The sequence below is a fragment of the Thermobia domestica genome, chromosome 2 (genome assembly GCF_964235325.1).
Source record: "Thermobia domestica chromosome 2, izTheDome1.hap1.1, whole genome shotgun sequence".
NCBI classification, from domain to species: Eukaryota; Metazoa; Arthropoda; class Insecta; order Zygentoma; family Lepismatidae; genus Thermobia; species Thermobia domestica.
The window spans coordinates 78,753,973-78,775,636 of record NC_137455.1 but is presented as its reverse complement, the minus strand read 5'-3'; the positions used below and the strand labels follow the sequence as shown (position 1 = coordinate 78,775,636).

At 35.5% G+C, this 21,664-nt stretch overlaps 1 protein-coding gene across 9 annotated transcripts in view; it reads right to left on the bottom strand.

The window, feature by feature from the left end:
* Nucleotides 1-6,541: 6,541 nt before the first annotated feature.
* Nucleotides 6,542-21,664, bottom strand: part of LOC145673108 (mannosylglucosyl-3-phosphoglycerate phosphatase) — a 304,267-nt gene continuing 289,144 nt past the window's right edge. For all 9 annotated transcript variants that reach the window (XM_081742513.1, XM_081742549.1, XM_081742498.1 and 6 more), the window contains 3 exons: nucleotides 17,718-17,845; nucleotides 15,943-16,153; nucleotides 6,542-8,871 (listed from right to left, as the gene is read on the bottom strand). In XM_081742513.1, the coding sequence (XP_081598639.1) occupies nucleotides 8,767-8,871; nucleotides 15,943-16,153; nucleotides 17,718-17,845 (444 nt within the window). In that variant the 3' untranslated portion in view covers nucleotides 6,542-8,766. The remainder of the gene's footprint in view (nucleotides 8,872-15,942; nucleotides 16,154-17,717; nucleotides 17,846-21,664) is intronic.

The following is a 21,664-nucleotide window of genomic DNA, read 5'->3' as shown; positions in this document are numbered from 1 at the left end:
CCAGGAAGAAGCAATAAGTGTTGGTACGGCACAAAAGGCGGTTCGTAAGAAACTGCGTCTTATCCCGGATAAGGTGAGAGCGGTGCAGCAGTTACTGCCTCCCGACAGTGTAAAACGAGTGCAGTATTGTGAATGGTTTACACGGTTTGTTATGGACAAGTGTGACGATGTTTTGGATAATATTTTTTTTACTGATGAGGCCTGGTTCCATTTATCAGGTTACGTCAATGCCCAGAACTCACGTTTGTGGTGTGCAGAAAACCCACATGTCATACATGAAGTTCCTGAAGGTAGGGGTGTGGATTGCAAAATCCAGAAGAAGAATAGTCGGACCCATATTTTTCAGACAAACAATATATTCAACTCGTTATTGTGAAATTATATTCACCAGTTCATGGGAAAACTAACGGAAGATGAAATTCGTAATGCTTGGATACAAGATGGTGCTACAGCACATACAGCTCGCCAATCCATGAGATTACTGCAAGAGGTTTTTGGAGATCGAATAATTTCAAAGGGATTGTGGCCACCTCGGTCTCCTGACGTGTCTCCTCCGGATTTTTACTTCTGGGGTTATGCAAAGAATTCTGTTTATAAAGGGAACCCCCACACGCTACAAGAACTCGAAACAGCTATTCGAGATTTTGCTCATAGCATTCCACATGAACAACTTGTGAGAGTATTTGAGAAGAAGAAGAAACGTGTGCAAGCATGTTTGGAGGCTCATGGGGGACATTTCCAACATTTGCTGTTAAAATGTGTATGTATATGCTACGCCATGTACATAGTGATTTTATGCCATAAAATATATTAAATTTTGAGTAAAATAATTTTCTCGTTGCTTTGAGTATGTGACAATTCAGGTGTATAGAGAACGCTCTGTGTATATAAATAAGATTATAATTGGGATTTCACTATAAATACTTTTCTCATACCATTGACGCACTTGGGGTATTAGCACTGGGGGAAGTGTCGCCGGGATAATCCCACGTAGTAATCTAGTTGCTGCTCCAAACAGTCCTGAAGAGTTGAAATGAGTCTTCAGCAAAATAAATAGTCTTCAAAGTGAAATGTTAATGTTGGAGGGCGCGTTTATAACTATCGCACTAGGTATATGAACCTGGGACTTATTGAGACTAGCTGCAAGGAAACGTCCTTCACCGGCTAATAACTTATGTCCCTTATCACAATATTATACTTGAAGCTCGACGCGACGTGCGTGGTTGCTACCTCGAAACGTGGAGTAACACACCCCGAACCAAGAGGCTCGAGATACGAGCTGCATTGGTCCATTAATCAATGTTGGCAGTTCATTCTTAAAAGCACTCAGGTTAAATCACCTGTATGTACATGCAAACAGAAAATGGAAAAGAATTGATGCTAACTTTAGTCCTCTCGCCACGACGCACGAGACATTGCGCTAACTCGGGCGTGTGAAAGAACAGATAATGAACTGGAAAAGCGATGTGGCTGGCGACGATCTGACGTGTGAATACCTGGTCTACTCTGATCTGCTTTAATCTACTGCAATATTTCCATAAACGATTAAAGAAAGCACTTAATTCAGTTCCAAATAACTGTAGAATATAGACTGTGCATATTAATAAGTCAGGGAGAAACACTGAAAAGGTTCGTCGCTTACTGAAATGTTCTCACCACAAAGCAATGTTTTAAATATACATGAAAAAACAATGAAAGACTTCTTTGTCCAGTTGCGTGGGAAGAAAGCAATTCCCACCAAAGAAAGAACTCATTTGCGTCGTAGGATAAAGTATAAATCGAAAAAATAATCACTGTCTTTACGACATATACAGAGCGTGCGTGCGTGCGTACACACACACACACACACACACACACACACACACACACACACACACACACACACAAATACTTCTATAACCTGGTAGCGGTTATAAAATAATATCGATCACGTACAGTCATGTCCAAAATTATTGTCGCATGTCTATAAATATGTTGTAGTAGGAATATAATTTGATAACGAATTCGCCCGGTATTTCTTATAATGTTAGTATGTGTATAATCAGCAAAAACATGTATGTGGCAACTTTCATGTCAAATGAGCAGTAAATAAGAACAATACAACGAAAATAAAATTTGCTTGTCCACTTACCAACATTTTATTTTACTCATTATAATTTTCGTATTTATAATTCTTTTCCTATGAAATTTACCACAAATATACATTTTTGATTCTACACTTAGTAAAAGTATTAAAAGTACCCTACAAAATTATCAAATTATATTCTTACAAGAAGACAGTTATAGATATGCGACAATAATTTTGGACATGAGTGTACATATATTATATCCTTAATTGAATAATCAAATGATGGATGAAAGAAAACTAACGGTGGACTAACATAAATTCGCATGTGAATTTGACTTTTTATGAGAGTTTAGCGTCCCTTTCAGCAGCGAGACTATATGAGACGGGACCTACTGATTAACGTGGAATCCGAACCACATAAGCTCCCGCCGGGAATCGAACACGCATGTGAATTTGAGGAGGGAATGATGGCTCAGTGGTAGAACGCTTACCTCTGGTGCGTAGGATCCCTAGTTCGATCACCGGCCAAGTTAGTTTGTGATGGACAACATTGTGTCCATGGGTTTTCTCGCGGTACTTCTGTTTCCTCCATTTCATTCTACTAATTCTTCCATCATCATTCACTTGCCTTAATCATCTGTCTCCCTTAGCCCCATTTGCCTTTAATCATCCGTAAAGGGCATAAACATGGGACGTTAAAGATTTCATTTCATTTTTGCATGTGAACTTGAAAGCAAACTTTTAATATTAACTCTCTGCAAACGTATGGTGGTACAACATATGAAACAACTTGCCTGGACAATATATTTATATCAATTGTTTTACATGGATAACTTATCCAAAATTTCTGCAAAACAGAAGTCATTACAGACGGCTCTTTTAACCAGAGCTGATAGTGTTCTTTAAGCACAACGAACTTTTGCACATTATCACTGTCGTGAACTTAATTCTGGTTTGTAATTCACATTATTGAGGTACACAATAACTACAGGCTGTCCGGCTCAAACGTACAACAAAGAAATATTATATTGCTACAAAGTTTAGTTCTACGATTAGAGAAACTTAAAAAATGTTCTTTTTCCTCGTAGGTGTTTGCTGTCGTATGCGTAATACTATATTGTGTATGAATGCACGCACCAGGAAGGTGTTAGTAGTGATGTGGACTCCATATTAGGAAGTTTTATGTATGTTAGCTTTTGGCGAACTAAAATAAAGTCGCATTCGTACAATTTCGTCTTGAGTATGACCACGATTATCATACAATGTATCTACATTCAATTCCATCACGAAATCGGACAAACGCAGGAATTTAGACAAGAATTTCTAGGGCTGTGGACTGGTTGGGGTAACCATCCAATTTCGTAGCTCTCTAGAAGTCCTGACCTTGCCTAGTTTGACATTTTCCTTCGGTGATTTGTAAAAGATCAGTTTTATCAAACGCCAGTCCGTGATCGCGTTCGTGCTGCTATCACTGGAAATGTAAATACCTAGCGGGAGGTAGAATACAGATTCGACATCTGTCGCGCTACAAATGGTGCACATATTGAAGTCTATGCAAAATATTATATATATATATATATGTTTCTCTACTTGTAGAACTAAGTTTTGTAGAAATATTGTTATTCTACGAAGAATACTGCAGTATCAACCGAGAGTCAAACCTTTGATGTAGGTTCTCAATCTATCTAAATGTTAAACTAATTCCTCACAGAATATTACGAGAGAAAGACAGAGATGAACTGAAGAGAATAGGAAACTGATAATTGTGTGATAAGGAGGTAAGAGATCTTAATTTCATTAGTTGTTGTCATAACATGTATAAAGGTTTCGAGATAAAAACAAGGAATCAAACTGTCAGAAAATGCACTTATTTTGTCTTCCTGTAGTTAAAGTCAACCTCGAAGGCTTCACTTCACAACTTGCGTAATTTATAAACGAATGGCAACTTTAGAACTGAAGTGTAGACTTCAAGTGTGGTTGACTGAATGTACAGAATCCTTTTAAATGAAACAGGATGGTTTTAATGTAATCCGCATGCCTTTCATATTTCATTGTCTGGAAGCTCCACGTGCATGTCAGATAGAATAAAATAAGTTTTGGGCTTGTGTCAAGAAACCGGATTAGATTTTGGAAACAACCCTAACTTGATTCATTTAATTCAGACAGTTGATATTTTGTATTCAAGCCAGCGCTAAATTATTGGCATGAATTTATAAAATTTAAATATTCATAATTTATAACAACTTCGGTATAATACAGTGTGCTAGATCGGAAGTTACGATTTTCTTCCTTTTATTGGTTGTTTGAGGCAGACACACTTTATTTTTAAATTACTGTTCTAGGAGCATGGCAACTCTGTAGAATGCTCTACTGTGAAAGATACATGTTTCGAGCCTAAACCGTGTGGCCTTTGGTAAACATCATGTCTGTTGGTTTCCTCCGAATCCATTTCCTCCCAGTACTTTCATTACACCATCCGCTTTATCTAAAGGATATGACCGGAATTCTTTCCAGTAACTTAACGTATTTTCTAAGTACAAAAATTCATAAATGGATGTCTTCATTTAGACATGATTCCTACTGTTCTGGAGAAATCTATTTCCCTGAATTCTCCCTGACCTTTGGCACGAAATTCCCTGACTTTAATGATAGGTGTCGGATGACGCTGACATATAAATAAGGAATAAATAACGGTGAATATATAACCGCCACTAAGTTATAGAAGTATTTTTTTGTGGATGCTCTTTATATTTCGTAAAGACAGTGATTATTATTTTCGATTTATACTTTATTTTGCGACGCAAATAAGTTCTTTCTTCGGTGGGAATTGCTTCCTTCCCACGTAACTGGACAAAGTCGTCTCTCATTGTTTTTTTCATATATATATTTAAAACATTGCTTTTTGGTGAGAACATTTCAGTAACGACGAACCTTCTCAGTGTTTCTCCCTGACTTATTAATATGCACAGTATATATTCTACAGTTAGTTGGGACTGAATTAAGTGCTTTCTTTAATCATTTATGGAAATACTAGCTGACCAGATTCTAGTGACCAGAGTGACGCTGTCACATTGCTTTTCCAGTTCCTTATCTGTATTTTCACACGCCCGAGTTATCGCAATGTCTCGTGCATCGTGGCCAGTGGACTAAAATGAACATAAATGCTTTTCCGTATTCTGTTTGTATGTGCATACAGGTGTTTTAACTGAGTGGTTTTCAGAATGAACTGCCAACATTCTTCAGTGAATCATTGCAGCTCGTATCTCGAACCTTTGCACTCGAGGATTTTGACTCCGGAATTGTGTGCAGCAACCACGCACGTCGCGTCGTGAATTAAGTATGACTTTGTATTACGGGGCACAAGCTATTAGCCGGTGAAGGACGTTTTCTTACGGCTAGCCCCAACTAGTGAAGTCCCAGGTTCACATACCTTGTGCGTGTAAATTACAAACGCGCCCTCCAACATTAGCATTCCATTTTGGAAACTTATTTTGCTGAAGACTCATCTCAACTCTTCAGGATTGTTTGGAGCAGTAACTAGATTACTACGTGGGATTATCCCGGCAACTTTTCCCCCAGTGCTCTTTCCTCAAGTGCGTCAATGGTGTGAGTAAAGCATTTATAGTGAAATCTGAATTATAATCTTCTATATACATATCAAAGTGATAAAGGTCTACAGTGCAGTGAAAAGTAAAGTGCGATGGCGATAATGGAAATAATTATGTACATATCTAGTGTTTAGTGTTGTGATCATTTCTCCTCGTTCTTCTTTTAATAGTATTCTAATAAATAAGTATAGTGTCATTTAACCCAGTGTGTTTTCGTTGTATGTGTGAACGATGTTTCTGTGCGTTATGGTCTGGATGACCGTCTGATCGTCAATGAGGTTTTCGAGACGAGACATCCGAACCTCTCGGCGCCTAATGCTCATCTCATCATTGAGACCGACGAGCGATTTGGAAATAATTTGTAATCCCTTCTTGGAGAGGTCCTTCAACGCCCTACCCAGGTAAGTCCAGGTCTCCAGGAGAATACCCATTGCCAGGACCACGGAGGACAGATATTATTGGTCGATTATAAATAAATGGCGCCCGAACAGGGACGATGAATTGGTTACAAATAAATGCAGCCCGAACAGCGACCCGATACCTGGACGATTACAAATATTTATACGAGTACATGAAAACATTCTATAGAGACAAATAATCAATTCCTCATACGTACATTCTACTTTCCACCCATATAAATCTGAGCAACGTTTCATACTGTAATCATTAATGATTTGCTAAGCTCAAATTGGTGTACTATTATTGTTAGAAAACGTTATAAAAATTTCCCTGAGTTTCCCTGAACTGCACCATTTTGCCTGAGCAGTAGGAACCCTGTTAGAATATTCGAGACTACTATCTACCTAAAGATGTATTTAATTTCTTGATAATTATCTATGACATATTTTCTAAAGAAAAAAAGAAAAAACAGTAACTTCTTTATTTTTTAATAAAGAGTATTATTTTCAACAAAGCAACACACATGAGAGGTAGTAAACATTCAAAGTTTCACAATATACAAACTGCTTGACTCTAATACAAGTGAAAAAAAAAGATAATACACAATCTCTCATCCTCATAAACCTCTCTTTGTGTTTATTTTACTTGTACTCACGGTGAGACAGTGCTCGACACTTAAACAATGTGATTTTGTGATGAAATGCTGTGCATAATAATAAGAAATGAAAGAAAACCAATATACAAAAATACTGGTATTTTCATCTATATACAATTCTGTTACGTTTATTTTTATAACTACTATTTTATTAATAACAATAAAGCTCAATATATACATATTTATCATTTAGTAAAAGGCAGTACATTGTTTTTAAGTAGATAGTTCATAGTGTTAGATTGTGTATTTCAAAATGTGAAAAGCCAGCTTTTCGTATATAATTATGCATAAAAGAAACAAAGTATTTCGCTTCATTAATAACAATTTTATATTTCTTCTAAAGACTAATATTAAACTACGGACGTTATATCTTAACTTGTGAATTAAATATTTACGTTCATGTTTTAAGAAACATGTTTAACTTGCTAACATACAAATACAAGAAATATAATTCGAACTAAGTATATCTATTTTTTTTAAAAAAAAAGTTATTTAACTTAAATGTAACCATTGGCTAGATTTGATATTAAAGCTCTCTTATTTTCTCTAACGTTATGTACATATTTACACATAGAATAATTTTCTATGTGAAATTTATCTAATATTTTCAAGAAAAGCAGTCAAAAATAAACCTCTTTAAAAAATTAACTACGTATTGTGCATAAAAATCGAATATTGCTTACGTGCGCTTGCGTTAACATTTACAATTTCTAAATGCAAGCGAAATAAAGAAATTTAGTACGTTCAAAGCACCCATTAACTTTATAACTTTATATATCATTTATATCGAACTTTCTTGTTCATTATGCATAATTTTTCTTTCCTTTGCGTTTAAAATATAAGAACAGATAAACTCACTATGCTATTCTGAACCATAACAAAATAACAGATATTCTGAACCATCTGATAGAATTTTCCATTAACATATGTATCAAAACGATGAAATCATTACATTTACATTCAGTGACTGGTACGTAAACAAAGTGAGTTTATTCTTTTTTAATCTTGACTTCAAATTATAAGTGTTAATACGTAACAATTTGCTGAAAACGCGGAATCATATATCTATAATTTTTGCTACCAAATAACAATTAGTATTCTTTAAAATTAAAGTTGTATTTTTGGAACAACACTTAAAAGCAGCAAATGAATTGTAATACAACCTTAAAGGACACGTGACACTACTCAGTACAAAAAAATATTTCAGACATAAACAATAAATGCTACCTGATTTTAAAGCGGTAACTGAGAAACAAATTTTCTTTTTAAAAAGTACAGAATAGTGGATGATAGAATATAAATTGTGCGAGAAATATGTATATATTTTCGTAACATACATTGTGCAAGAAATATGCATATATTTTTGTAACTAAATAAAGGTACTGGTACAAAAAGCTTAAAAAATATATCTGAAACTAACATAATGAAATTATTATTCTTATGCTATACGTTGAACAATTTATATTTTACAAAATCAAGCTGCAAAATGAAGACATTCAAAATACAGTTTACCTTTCACACACATTAGTCGTTGTTTTCATACACATAACAACATATACATAACACTAAAGATGGAAATAGTGACTTCATATAACAAGTCTAAAATTCATTCAATGCCATTTGTTCTTTTTTTTTTTTTTTTTTAACGTATTGTATGTTTCACTGGTGCATTTTCCTTCGAGTTGTCATACTACGTATTCGTAGTGTCACGAAACGATTTTTAAGAAATTCTTTTCACTAAGTTAGATTAAAACATTTTATACGAAAATACTTTTTAACAACTAGACTTGTTTTATTCACCATTTCTAATTTATCGACATTAATGAAATCCATTTATTACTTAAAACAAGGAAGTACTTGTGTACACGATACAACTTTTTATAGTTAATTTTAAAAATAAATGGGTATTCAGAAGTAAATAATAAAAAAAAAAACATCCAAACTGTGACCAGAACAACAATTTGTACATGACTATAGAAAGACTAATTCATTTGACTTTTAAAGTCACATGATTATTTGAAAGAAGGCAAAAACTTTTAACTCCTATCTACACTTTCTTGTGGCGAAGACTCGTCATCCACTTCTTCAATTACGGAATCCGCCTCGATCCTCTGTCTCTCCAGAAGAAGCTCCTGGCGTTTCTGGAATACAAAATACACCAATCATCATATGACAAGCTATCAAAGAAGGGCAGTACTTTATAAAACTTTCAACAAGAAATAAACACACAAGAATCGCCCTAAATATAGAAAACAAAATATGAAATATTTCGATGGAGATCTAACCGAGAACACTGTTTTCAATCGTAAAGATTTTTACCATTGAAGCGAAGGAGAAAAGAAAGACAAAAGAGTAGGAGGAAGATAAATATTTTTGTTTTTAATTATTACCACACAATAGTTTCTAATTTTGTACCCTACTTTCTTCTTGCTGTCTCTCTTCGGCAAACAAAAGTTAGGATTTAGATTTCCGGGCTTTCAGCATCTATTGCCATTTAGCACGTCACGTATGAGGGATGACGTCCCTCGGAAGGAAGGAAGCGACCTAGGACCTGTAAGTTATGTACCACCCCGGCATGTGGTTGGTGTGAATGAGGAAAATCCACGAAAACCTCGTTCAGGCTGGCTCACCTGAAAAAAAAAAATGAAAAAAAAATTTACACTTTTTCAACCGAGTGTCCCCACCGGGAATCGAACCCGGGGCCGCTCGCACCGAAGGCGAGAGCGTTAGTGCGGGACCACGGTAAACGAAAGTCTTCATGACATGAAACCCTTACTCTTTATTACCCTAGTATTTTGCTTTTTTTATGCAAAATCTTTTACGTAATCTTAAATTTACTTTGGGTTCGTCATAACATAAATATGTTTGTTTAAAATTATTTTTGATTCACATTTCATTTTGCCTCCACTCGCCAAAAATCAAGGAATTTTATTATTGATGTCTATTGCATAAATAAATAGGAAAACCTGTCACCGGTTTAGTTTTGCAAGGAATGTTTTCGCTGAAAAAGTTATAAAAAAATGATTACCTTATTCCAAAACATGCTTTCTTTTCTTTTGTAAGAAAAAGCAAAATCACAATTTAATACTAATGTTATCTTTCAAGAAGATGCAATAATAGCAAATAACAACTGAAAAGAACTAGTAGAGGTACACAGAATTGATTGGTAAGGTTTAGCCCCCATTTTAATTACGGAAAGCCAAGCGTCACCAGAGGTAAGTAGTGCCTAGTAGATATACGAGTAAATGATAAGGTGAGAAAGAACACAAGAAAATTGTTTTCAAATTGCAGATGAATAATGGAATTTAACGGGAAAGTCACAACAAAGAAACAAAATAACGGGGTTAGATGACTTACGCAAGTACATAATAGTGGTAAAATAAAACTGTATTCAACAGAAAGGAAGAAAAAATATACTTACGTAATAAGTACACTGACACAACATTTGCAAAAATGCTTTCCGTAAAATCAACTTAACTTTTGGGATGAGCAAATAGATGAACTGCCAGTTTCTCAGCCATCTTAACAAACCAGATTTGTTACTGAAGTCTATATTTAATCCCTTCCTACCAAAAGTTTGCTCAAAAGATTCGGATGAAGACAATTCATATAGGATTTCAATCAAATGTTGCAAATAACGAATAAACTGACAATAGCAATTCAAGTTACTGCTAAATACTCCTTTCTACTTGTTAAATTTACATAATTTCATTCCTTTATCAGGAACGAAATTTTAAAATAAGGAGAACTATGATCTTTTGTAAATGATAGCTCTATCATCATCAATACAAAAACCATATTGTAGATAAACAGTTTGATTCAATAAGTCTGTACTAAAATAAATAATTGGATGTCAGCACACACAAACCACGCGCTTCCCGAGCTTCATAACTTTGGAAGATGAGAATATTATAAGATTCCCTGAGCCCTTTGACCGTCTGAGGTTTGTGTAATTTTGTACTTCGATCAACTGACATCCATTACACGGCACAGTTTTCCGCAGAAAAATATTGCAACATCTCCTTATATTTACACCATCACTACGTGCTTCAGTACAAGATCCACGAGGCAGCCGACGAATGCCATCTCCGAAGAAATACGAGAAGAACACGAAGACCCCTTCAACTCCTCCATAGGCTCCACCTCTAAAACTGGTTATAAAAGAGGACGCACACAGACGGAAGACATCAGTCTCCCACTGATCGATTCCTACTTTTTTCTCCAAGCTACTCTGGGAGGGATAGACTCCCTACCCTACCTCTGCACAGCTACGGGCAAGAGGTTCCTAACCAATAAACCATAAGATCTCCGCGCTGCTCTGGGCAGGAGGTCCAATTTATAGAAAAGGATTGTTAGGGATATTACTTATGTGTAATTCACTGTATAAACTGTAAGACTTTAATGATAAAAAAAAAAACAAAGGTGAGATATAAATTCGTGTACCGCTTCTTTACCATACATTACAATATAAATTAAACAATCCAGTGAAGTTGATGGATTTAATGATGGCGATGTTATTAAATGGTAGTTAGTACATGGTAAGCATATGCACTTCTTCCCCTTTACGTACTGTTAAGTTCCAGATTGTCAGAAAAAAATAAACTCCTTTTTTTTTCTACTTACGTAAACATTTTGCTACTGTTGTCTCTTCTAACCTACATACCACATAGGAATGGACTCTTATACAGAGAGCTGGTGAAGAGTAGGTATGCAGTAAGGTTTCACCTGACAGTTCATGTTATGAGATTCCTTTGCAACAGGGGGCGATGGTGACCCCTACCACACAACAATATATCAATTATTATTGATGTAATAATTCTGATAATATTAAGAATTCTAAGGTCGGTATTTTTATCGCTGCATTATGATATTTTGAATAACAGAAACAAAAATGTCTATCATTTCTCTCAATTTTTTTTTTTTAATACAAAAATTATAGTTTTGAAAAAGTAACAATTCTGTCACAGTTAACCACTTTTCTTCCACTAAGAAAAATCTTTAAAATACTGTCTCTAGTAACGGAAGTCTTAAGTTAGTAATAAATCGAATAAAATGGAAATTATTGCTTCATGGTATATTTAAACAATGCCTCTACCAATGGTACTTCGTATATTGTGACCACTTAAAAATAATTCTAACCAAAGCAAACAGTTATTAATAATATTGTGTTACAGTTTTGGCAATTAGATATATAAAATACCTTCATCAGACACAATATTTAAGATACAGTAAAACTTGTTAACTTGGCCACCTGCCTATGTTGGCCTCTTTGCTATGGAATCTGCATTTCCCCATAAGGTATACATTACTTATAACTCTATAAGTTAGCCACCTGCCTGTCTTGGAACTTGGCCACATTGAACCAACATTACTTCTATGGTATTAATGTTAAACTCATCTCTGTATATTGTACACCTACATAATTGTTTCTTAGAAACCTGCCTTTCAGGATATATTTTACTGTTGGAGTTTGGCGTGGGAGACCCGAATTAGATTCCCGGCGGAAGCTCATGTGGTTCGGATCTCATGTTAAGCTGTTAAGTCCATGTCTCATATAGCTTTGTTGCTAGCCAGCATCCTAAACTCACATCAAGGGATTTAGGAATTAGATTTCTGGGCTTTCGGCATCTATGGCCATGTTAGCCCGTGACGTATGAGGGATGATGTCCCTCGGTCGATCACACTATACAAGGAAAGGGAAGGAAGAAGGGATTTGGAAAGGAAGGAAGCAGCCTGGGACTTATATGTTAGGTACCATCCCGGTATTTTGCCTGGTGTGAATGAGGAAAACCTCACTCAAGATGGCTGGGCTGAAAAAACTTTTACACTTTTTCGACTAAGTATCCCCACAGGGAATCGAAGCCGGGACCGCTCGCACTAAACTCATATTCGATCCAAATTCTGTTGGTATTTCACGAGGTTTGTAAACCGAACGAAGAAAAAGAAAAAACGGGAGTAACTTCTCCAAAAACAGAGCAAGCAATGATATTCTTTATTACTTTTATGACTGTCGTCTGAGATTTTAGCAATAGATTGGTGCCGTTAAGGCTTCCCATTTATATTCTATACTGCAAGATTTCTAGTTCAGTCCAGACGGATTAAGATTTTTTTTTCTCCACGACTTCCAATTCTTCTTCCCCTTGGGTAGCTTGAATGAAACTTAGAACACATGACGATCGGTACATGCTGCAAAGAGTTAAAAATGAATTGTTTTTCTTGCTGTTTAACAAACACTTTTTAGATGTACTCACTGCTGAGAGTGATGTGAATGTTTTGAGTATTTCCTGGACACTTCATCGTATCTATCATCGTAAGTAGAGAAAAAAGAAGGAAAAACTACCTTTAATTCAGAGCATATCTAAGAATTTTGCTGGGGGTATGTCTGGGAATTGTGCTCTATAGGAAACTCCTTGCGTATACATTGCACATTGCTTAAAGGAGCATTTTTTTAATGGCGTACATCTGATTTTCTTTACGCTAATTTGGACCGCCACTCCATGGTTTCTCGTGTTCGAAATGTACATTTTCCACGCTCTGACCAGCCCTAACTCTGAAACTATGCACTTTTGCCCACAGATCCATATGCACTTCCCTTCTTTATTTTCCTGTGATCTTCAGTATCACTATTCATCTCAGCGACTCCGAAAACTATGGATTCGACACTAATATTGGTAATTTTCGATAATTTTTCGATATCTCCTCCGTCCCCTAAGTTGCACTGTCAAAGTGAAATGATAAAAACAATCCCAAGCCCGAACCTAATCTATGCTGAAAATTTGATTGAGATCGGTTGGATGGTTCAAGAGTTATTAAGTCACAAATGTAGTTATTTTCATTTTTATTTATTTTTATATCTCCCCTCCTCCCCCTCTCCTAAGTTGCACCATCAATATGAACTGATAAAGAACATCCCAGGCCCAAACTTAATCTATGCTGAAAATTTGATTGAGATCGGTCGGGTGGTTCAAGAGGTATAAAGTCACAAACATAGTCACTTTCATTTTTATATATATAGATAAAGAAATGGCGTACCACCAGGAAAAGTAGTGTCTTTGTATTACTGATATAGTCATACACGATTACAGTTTCTACTTATACTAACGCTCACATTTTGATAAAGTATTTAGTCAAATATACACTATGATTATTTTATTTTATTTTATTTTATTTTTTTTTTTTTTTTTTAAGGGGGAGAGGGTGATATAAAAGTATTCGAAACGTTCACCCTAGAACAAATATTTGAATAGACTCACTTTAAGTGTTCATGGAGTTGAACTTTTCAAAGAGAAATATTTTCTCTTGAACACTAGTACAACGTCATTACATGAATGTAGTACTAAAGTTACTTCCTTCGTCTTCCTTAGACTAACGGGCGTAATCGTGAGACGTTCAACTGAATTATTTCATTTCATTTTATTTTACGTCACTTCCTACTAATTTCATTTTACTTTACGTTACTTCTTGCAGCAGAAGTATGACTGAATAATTAACATTACCGTATTTATTAAATTGACCCAATTATCACTTCACGTGAGCTTGGTGTGTATTTAAATAGAAACGAAGTCGTGACTTTATTTTTAACTAAAAATATTTTTGTAACCTTTTGATTACCATGCCTATTCCGCAAGGGAACTCCCTTGTCGCTATGTGAATAGCTAACGCGCCTTTGGCACGGTACATCCCGGTTCGAACTCATGTGGTTCGAATCCCACATTAAGCTGTAAGTTCACATCTCATATAGTCATAGCCCCGCTGTCGAAAGGAACGCTAAACTCAAATCCTATTCTGCAAGATACGCCCATTGGTACCGGGTCGATGTTTAGAAAAATAATAATTTCCTATAGTTACTTTCAAATATTCGTACCTTAGGCTCTAACTGGCCTAGACAAATGAAACAAGTAGGATATGGGAAATACAACTAAGATTCAGAAGCGGTATGACTTCCACATATTCAGCTAACCTTGGCCTTAAGTGGGGGAAGGAATGTGGTAAACGGTCCTAAAGTTTGATTCTTATTTAATTCAGGCCCACAGTGCGTTAGAAACTAGCCATCTTTCTGTGAACTATGGAACTACACCTCATACCATACATTCAAGCGAGAGCATCTATAACGTACAGCAAGCTCGTCAAAACCCCAGGTCCGTAGCCAGAGGGGGCTCAGCTTGCTGCGACCACATGCAGCTTCAAGAAACTTTCACTTGTTAGTTGGTATAGGCCAGTCAATAAAGGATGATTTAGGGTCGAATAAGGAAAAAAATGGTGGAAAGCTGGAACAAATTTTATTTTCTTTATATAAGTGTCCGCAACAACATACTAATTTTGCACCACTGTACCACCCCGGATTTGGCTGCCATATTGGAAAAATGGCGCCAAAAATTAGTTTTTTGTAAATATCTCGCATGGAAAGAATTTTAGAACTAAACATGTTATTACAAAAAATAATCATTCTCTACAAGAAATGTTTTCTTCATTTTTTCTCTAGTGTTCTCTAGTCAATTTCCCAAACACATTACGATTAGCATAGGCTAACATTAGTTTCCGATCCATCTCTCAGAGTGTCCGGGCCGGTGCGGGCCGGGCCGAACAGGGCGCCCGGCCCGTGCAGGGCTCTGGACCCTATTAGGGGCTTGGGGCGATGAGTGTGCCTAGATCTCTGCCGAAAAATGACGACTGGTTTCGAAGAATGGAAAAGTGTGTAATGTGTGGTGGGAAGTACTTTGAAAAAGTGTAAGAAATAAGGTTGTGCTGCAAAACTTTCATAGTGTCCCTTGTACATATATGAAAAAACTTTGAACATAGCAAGATAATCTACAATTGAACACTCATCAAGACAATTTGGACCTAATATTATCCATTTGTAGATATTTCTTTTAAAGATAAATATGATACCCTTTCGGGTGCAATACACAACCTCTTCAGCCGTTTTTGGTAACTTGCACTCCACCCCATAAGAAGTCGAAAATAAAACTAGCTCTAGGACGAGATGTACGTTTGCCAGAGTAGATTTGTATTTCTTTATTTTAATGTTTTCGTTGCTTACTTTCCTTCCAATCTTATCTTTGTTACTTACTGGAAGTTCATTGGAAATTAAGGCAATATTTGTGGTAGTGAAACAAACAATTTAGTAAATATTGATATGACAAAACATAATATTCAAAAGATTAGTAAGTATTTCTATATTGTCGAATAGAAAGTCAATACATGCAGCTTACTTCATCCGTGAGAATCACAATTCTTCCTTCCACTCGAGGATGGAGTTCACATGACTCTTGTTCTAAATCATCAACGCTTGCCCTCCTTGTTAATTTGTTGCGGGATGGAATGGGCGGTGTAGGAGAACTTTCGATCTCAATAGTGCTCGATCTTCTCAATAAAGGAGGGACATCCAGCTCACTGCTGTCCAACATTTTCACTAGACTGTGTCTGAATGGGTATAAAAATTATTGTATATTATGAAGGGTACAAACAGTACAGTTAATTTGTCATTATCTTTTACAAGCTGAAAAATAAAATAGTTAAAATTTCCTACAACACAACCTTTGTAGGAAGGAAATCTGTAAATTACGGAAAGAAATTCTCAGTATAAAACTATTTTATATTTAAAATATGACTCCTATAATCAGAAAATGCATATAAAACATGAAAATGGAATAGTTTCTGAAGGCTCGCGCATTGTTTATTGTCCGAGTTAGAAGGGAACTTAATTTTAATGGCACACATATTCATAGACATTATACTGGGCTATTCAACACTATTTTCCCGATTACAAACTTCAATAACTCACGTATATTTATAAGAACATATATGAGAGAGATATCAGATGGAAGAGAAACTCAGAAAGTTCTGTTTTATTACATACCTATCATTTTTCAGATCACAGGTGTTCAATGTGAGCCCCTTTTATAACTCGACACACATCAAATCTGCTGAACTCAAGTCTCTTCTCTCTGTCGCTTGGTTTCAAGGCTTGCACTAATGTCAACTGGTATGGATAACATTTCAGTCGCTTACGAGATAATCCTCCACACGTAGACTGCGGTATCTGCAATTCTCTGCCTGCTTTCAATGTGGATTTCTTGGGCTTCTCGTGAAACTTGGCCGAACACGCTCCACTGTTTCCGCACTTGCCGATGGACTGCAGGACGATTTCTTCTTGGGAAATGCATCTTCTTGCTTTGAAATCGGAAGTACTATTTATGAATAATGTGCCCGCCAGGGGTTTTTCTCCAAACTTAGTTCTAAAACTTCTTTGGATACTAATAACAGACTGGTTACTATGAAAGTTTAACACACAAAAAGCTTTCCTGTCTTCACTTGCTGCCATCTTGTGTTACTGTCGCCCTAGCGGCGAGCTGCGCAACTAATACACCAGCTCTGCCAGATACTAAAATTGTTTGTTTCTCTTTCCTTTGGTATCATTTTCATGAATTTACGTATTTAGAAACGTGAGTTATTAAAATTTGTAGTCGGAAACATCATTTTGAATAGCCCCATATTTTATTACAGCCCACATTAAAATAAAAGTACTAAAATAAATTCTACAAAATACGTAATCATTAAATACTAGAGGGAATATAGTAATTACATAATTTACTATTATGTTTAAATCAACAATACTACATATAGGTATCATTTTATAAGGAAAGCTGCGAAGGCGAAAAAGTTGCAAATGAAGCATCAAGTTTCATGCTAAATAGCTTACACTGTACTGACAATTCCGTGGTTTAGACACGCATGGCTCACTGTATACATTTCAACAACTTCATCAACAAAAGTGAATGGCCAAAGAGGTAAGTATGAGACTTAATTAATCATTTAAACATTCCAATGTACCGCGAATAAAATCAGTACTATGCATACTAGTGAGGCTTACGTACAGAAGTCAAATTAGAACGGTAGCAAATTTATTACCTGTTTCTATTGCAGTTTTACATCATCGTCTATTTTACAGTCTATTAAAAATCATGAGAATCAATCACTGACTTACCTTCTAGAAATAGTTACTAAACTTTGCCGATGCTTTGAATGCCTTTTTGTTTTCCCTAATCGCATTTTAATAGCTTGGAAGTGGTTTTGAATGGCGGTTCTCAACTCTGGACAACCTTCTGAATCTATCTGTAAAAGAAGGATTACATAAATAAATCTCTAAGTAACAATATATCTACAATGATAACTAGTGTTAATGTTCCAATCTTCAATTCATGGATATGTGAAAATATTTCCTTCATTCAAAAGTAATCAGTTTATATACGGAAGTTCTATTGCTTTAAGGTATACGTGTTTAAACGAACGAATCACTACTACATTAATACATAAGTTTATCTTGCTTGCTTTCCAGATTAATCTAGTATATGCTAAGCAGACATTATGAACGATAAGTCGCAGCTTTTCCTTCATTACTTTATATTGCAGCTGTTAATATTCACAAGTTCCTCTGATTTCTTGATCGACTGATTGATTGAATAAGTTTAACGTCCCTTTCGGCAACGAGGCTATACGAAACGTAAACATACAGATTAACGTGGCATCCGAACCACACGAGCTTCCGCAGGGAATCGAACCCAATTCTCTCGCATCAAACGCACGTACACTATCCACATAGCCACGAGCGAGTTGGTGTTTTCTTCTCTCTAAATACACGATTCTGTCATAAATTCGGCTATCTTCGGAAAGAGTAAACCAAAGACGCTACGTTTAAGCCTCCAAGCCAACCAACTCCAAGCCAATCGGGAAAATGCGTGCAGATTTTTTTTTTTTTTTTTTTAATGTAATGAGATATGTTGAAGTGTCATTAAGTGTAAGAAAAAAATAACACTCATTGAAATACTTAATGATACGTATTTCGAAACTATGTATACATGTAAGCCCATGCTGGTTTTGTCACCTATTTCTGTACGTAAAAAGAACATTTCCAATAAAAGAAAAGACAGCGAATATAGTTCACGCATCCACAGTAGAATAAAAAGGACACAGGAAAAAAAAAAGAAAGAAAGAAAAAGAAACTACAGCAGCAGCATTTGCAATGGATATGAATGTGATTGTCTTGGAAATTGTTATCTTTCTTCAGAAGGAGCTTGGCGGGGGTATTCTGTTAGCTCAGTGTTAAGCACGGGATTTATAATCGTAAGGTCGTAAGTTCGGTTTCCGTTCATGTTTATCCGTGACACAGTACCGAAACCGAATGTGGTTCAAATTTAGAGATGGAAAGGCTCGGAAAAAAACGGCTTCTTTGGGGGGAAAAAAACTCAATTTTTCCTGCTTCGCTTTTTTACTTGGGAAATTTTGGGCTTTTTTTGAAAATTTTGCTTTCAACTGATAAAGCAGACTTTGTTTCGCTTCTCAACAAAAAACCTCATTTAATTAGTGATTGATGCAGATAACAATATGAAACCTCGAAAATAAACCATGAATTTCAAAAAGATTTTTTAAAATTCTTAACATATTTACACTATGAATTCCAAAGGATTAACCAATATATATAATAATATTTTAACCTCTTATATACAATAAATACTTTAAAAAAATGATACACAAATAACTAGCAAAACTGTATGTAGTACTTTTACTTCAAAATATCACACACCCTCTTTTGGAAGCTAAACAAATAAAAACATGAAAGAAATCTGAACATCAAGAGCTTCGTTTCGGGTGGTTCTGTACATTCTTGAAATTTTTCAGTTAAGTTTTAACTTTCATACATTGTATGAATATTTCGAACAAATTTTTCACTGATTGATCACATACGTAATAATCTGTTACCACCTATCAGGTGCTTCGGATCTGCAAAATCGGTAAAGCTGCAAATTCTGTAATGCACTGACTGTTCTTTAAGCTTGTTCAGAATCGGGAAAGTATCGAAATTTCTGTTCATGGATCATATACGTAATTGACAGTTCATCTGAGAGTATGGTTTCCTAGGCTGTAGAATATATAACCACCATCGCGGTTTACCCAGTCCTGAAGGTTTCTGAATTTTTAACAAGAAAATTCAACATATCGTTACGAAACTTAAAAAAACTGTGGAATACATTTAAAAGAGTGGAAGAATCAATCACTGTTCCAATTCAGAAGAAATACAACAACATTCATTGTAATAATTATCGAGGCATTTCTCTTAACATTCTATTAATAAGATTGACCCCATACGCAGATGAAATTATTGGAGATTATCAGTGTGGATTTAGTCGAAATCGACCAGATATTTACCATTCGACAAATACTCAAAAAGAAATGGGAATATATTACCCAGTACATCAACTGTTTATTGATTACTTCCTTACAGCCCATCAACTTACAGGGACATGGGCTTACAACTCGGTTAGTAGGGAAACATTGTTTATTCTTACAGAATTTGGAATACCGAAAAAGCTAAATTTATTAAGTGTTTAAATGAATGCCTGAGTAAAGTCCTAGTAGAAAAATGCGAGCTTCCACGTCGAGATTGGCCTGAAACAAGGATATGCGTTATCGCCGTTATTATTCAGTTTGTTCCTGAGTACGATATAAGAAAAATCAAAGATAGGAACCAGGGCCTAGAGTTGAATGGTATTTACCAGGTTATGGTGTATGCTGATGATGTAAATCTGATAGGAAAACACTCGAAAGAAATGCAGAGGCCTTATTAAACGCTTACAGGAACATGAGTAAATGCAGAGAAATCTAAATACAAGGAAGTTCACAAGGATCGTAATACGGCAAATTATGATTGCGTTAAAATATCAATTAATACTTTCGACACAGTAGATACTTTCAAATATCTTGGATCAGTATTACCAGACAAAAATCATACCCACAAAGAAATTAAATGTCGACTGAAATCAGGAAATTCTTGTTATTATTCAGTTCAAACTATTTTGTCGTCGCGAATTCTGTCAAGGAATTTAAAGCTTAAAATATATAAAATGATAATCATGCCTGTTATGATTTATGGTTGTGAAACATGATCGCTTACTCTGAGGGAAGAACGCAGACTGAAATTATTTGAGAATAAAATTCTGAGACGAATATTTGGACCCAAGAGGAACGAGAATGGGGAGTGGCGGAAACTTCATAACGAGGAACTACATAATTTATACGATTTACCAAACATCGATAGTCATCAAGTCTAGGAGGCTCAGGTGGGCAGGTCATGTAGCCAGAATGGAAAAAAGTAGGAACGCTTTCAAAGTTTTAACTGGAAATCCAATCGGGAAACGTCCATTAGGAAAACCTAGGCCCAGATGGGAAGACAATATTAAGATGGATCTAGCAGAAATAGGAATACAGAGTAGAAACTGGATTGAATTGGATAAGGACAGAAATCAATGGAGAGCTTTTGTGGCCATAGAGAAAGAGAGAGAGAGAGAATACATTTAAGTTAAGCATAACTGCACAATAAACATGAGTGAATGGTTAGCTTTCGCGCTTCTATCGTGAAGACCGGGATTCAACCCCGCATTCGACCATTTTGACAAAAGTTTTTCTTAATTCCATCTGTGAATGTAGAGATAGTGCGTGTACTGTGAGTCCTGGCCAACTTCCTTTCTAATCGTTTTTAAATCTTTGTTATTACTAATTACCAGCAGTGATGGATTTGCGAAGAGGGCTAGGGTGGGGATGTCTTTCAGATTGAAGCCTCGACCCCGAAATTACGGAATTTCTAAAACAAACTAAATATTAGTTTTGCCTTTACTCATAAATTTTAAGCTGTCCTCAAATAAAAAAAAATTAGGAATTTTTAGAAAAACTAAGTATTAATAAAAGTCCCTCCCAAAATACTTTTCTAAATCCGCCACTGATTATCAGTATAAAATGATCTTCAAGGTTGTATCTGGAAGATTATAGCTGAATATACAAACGAAACTAAATATTTGTTATGCCTGTACTCATAAACTTAAGCCCCTCTTAAATAAAAGTTAGAAATTTTTAGAAAAACCAAACATTATTCAGAAAAAA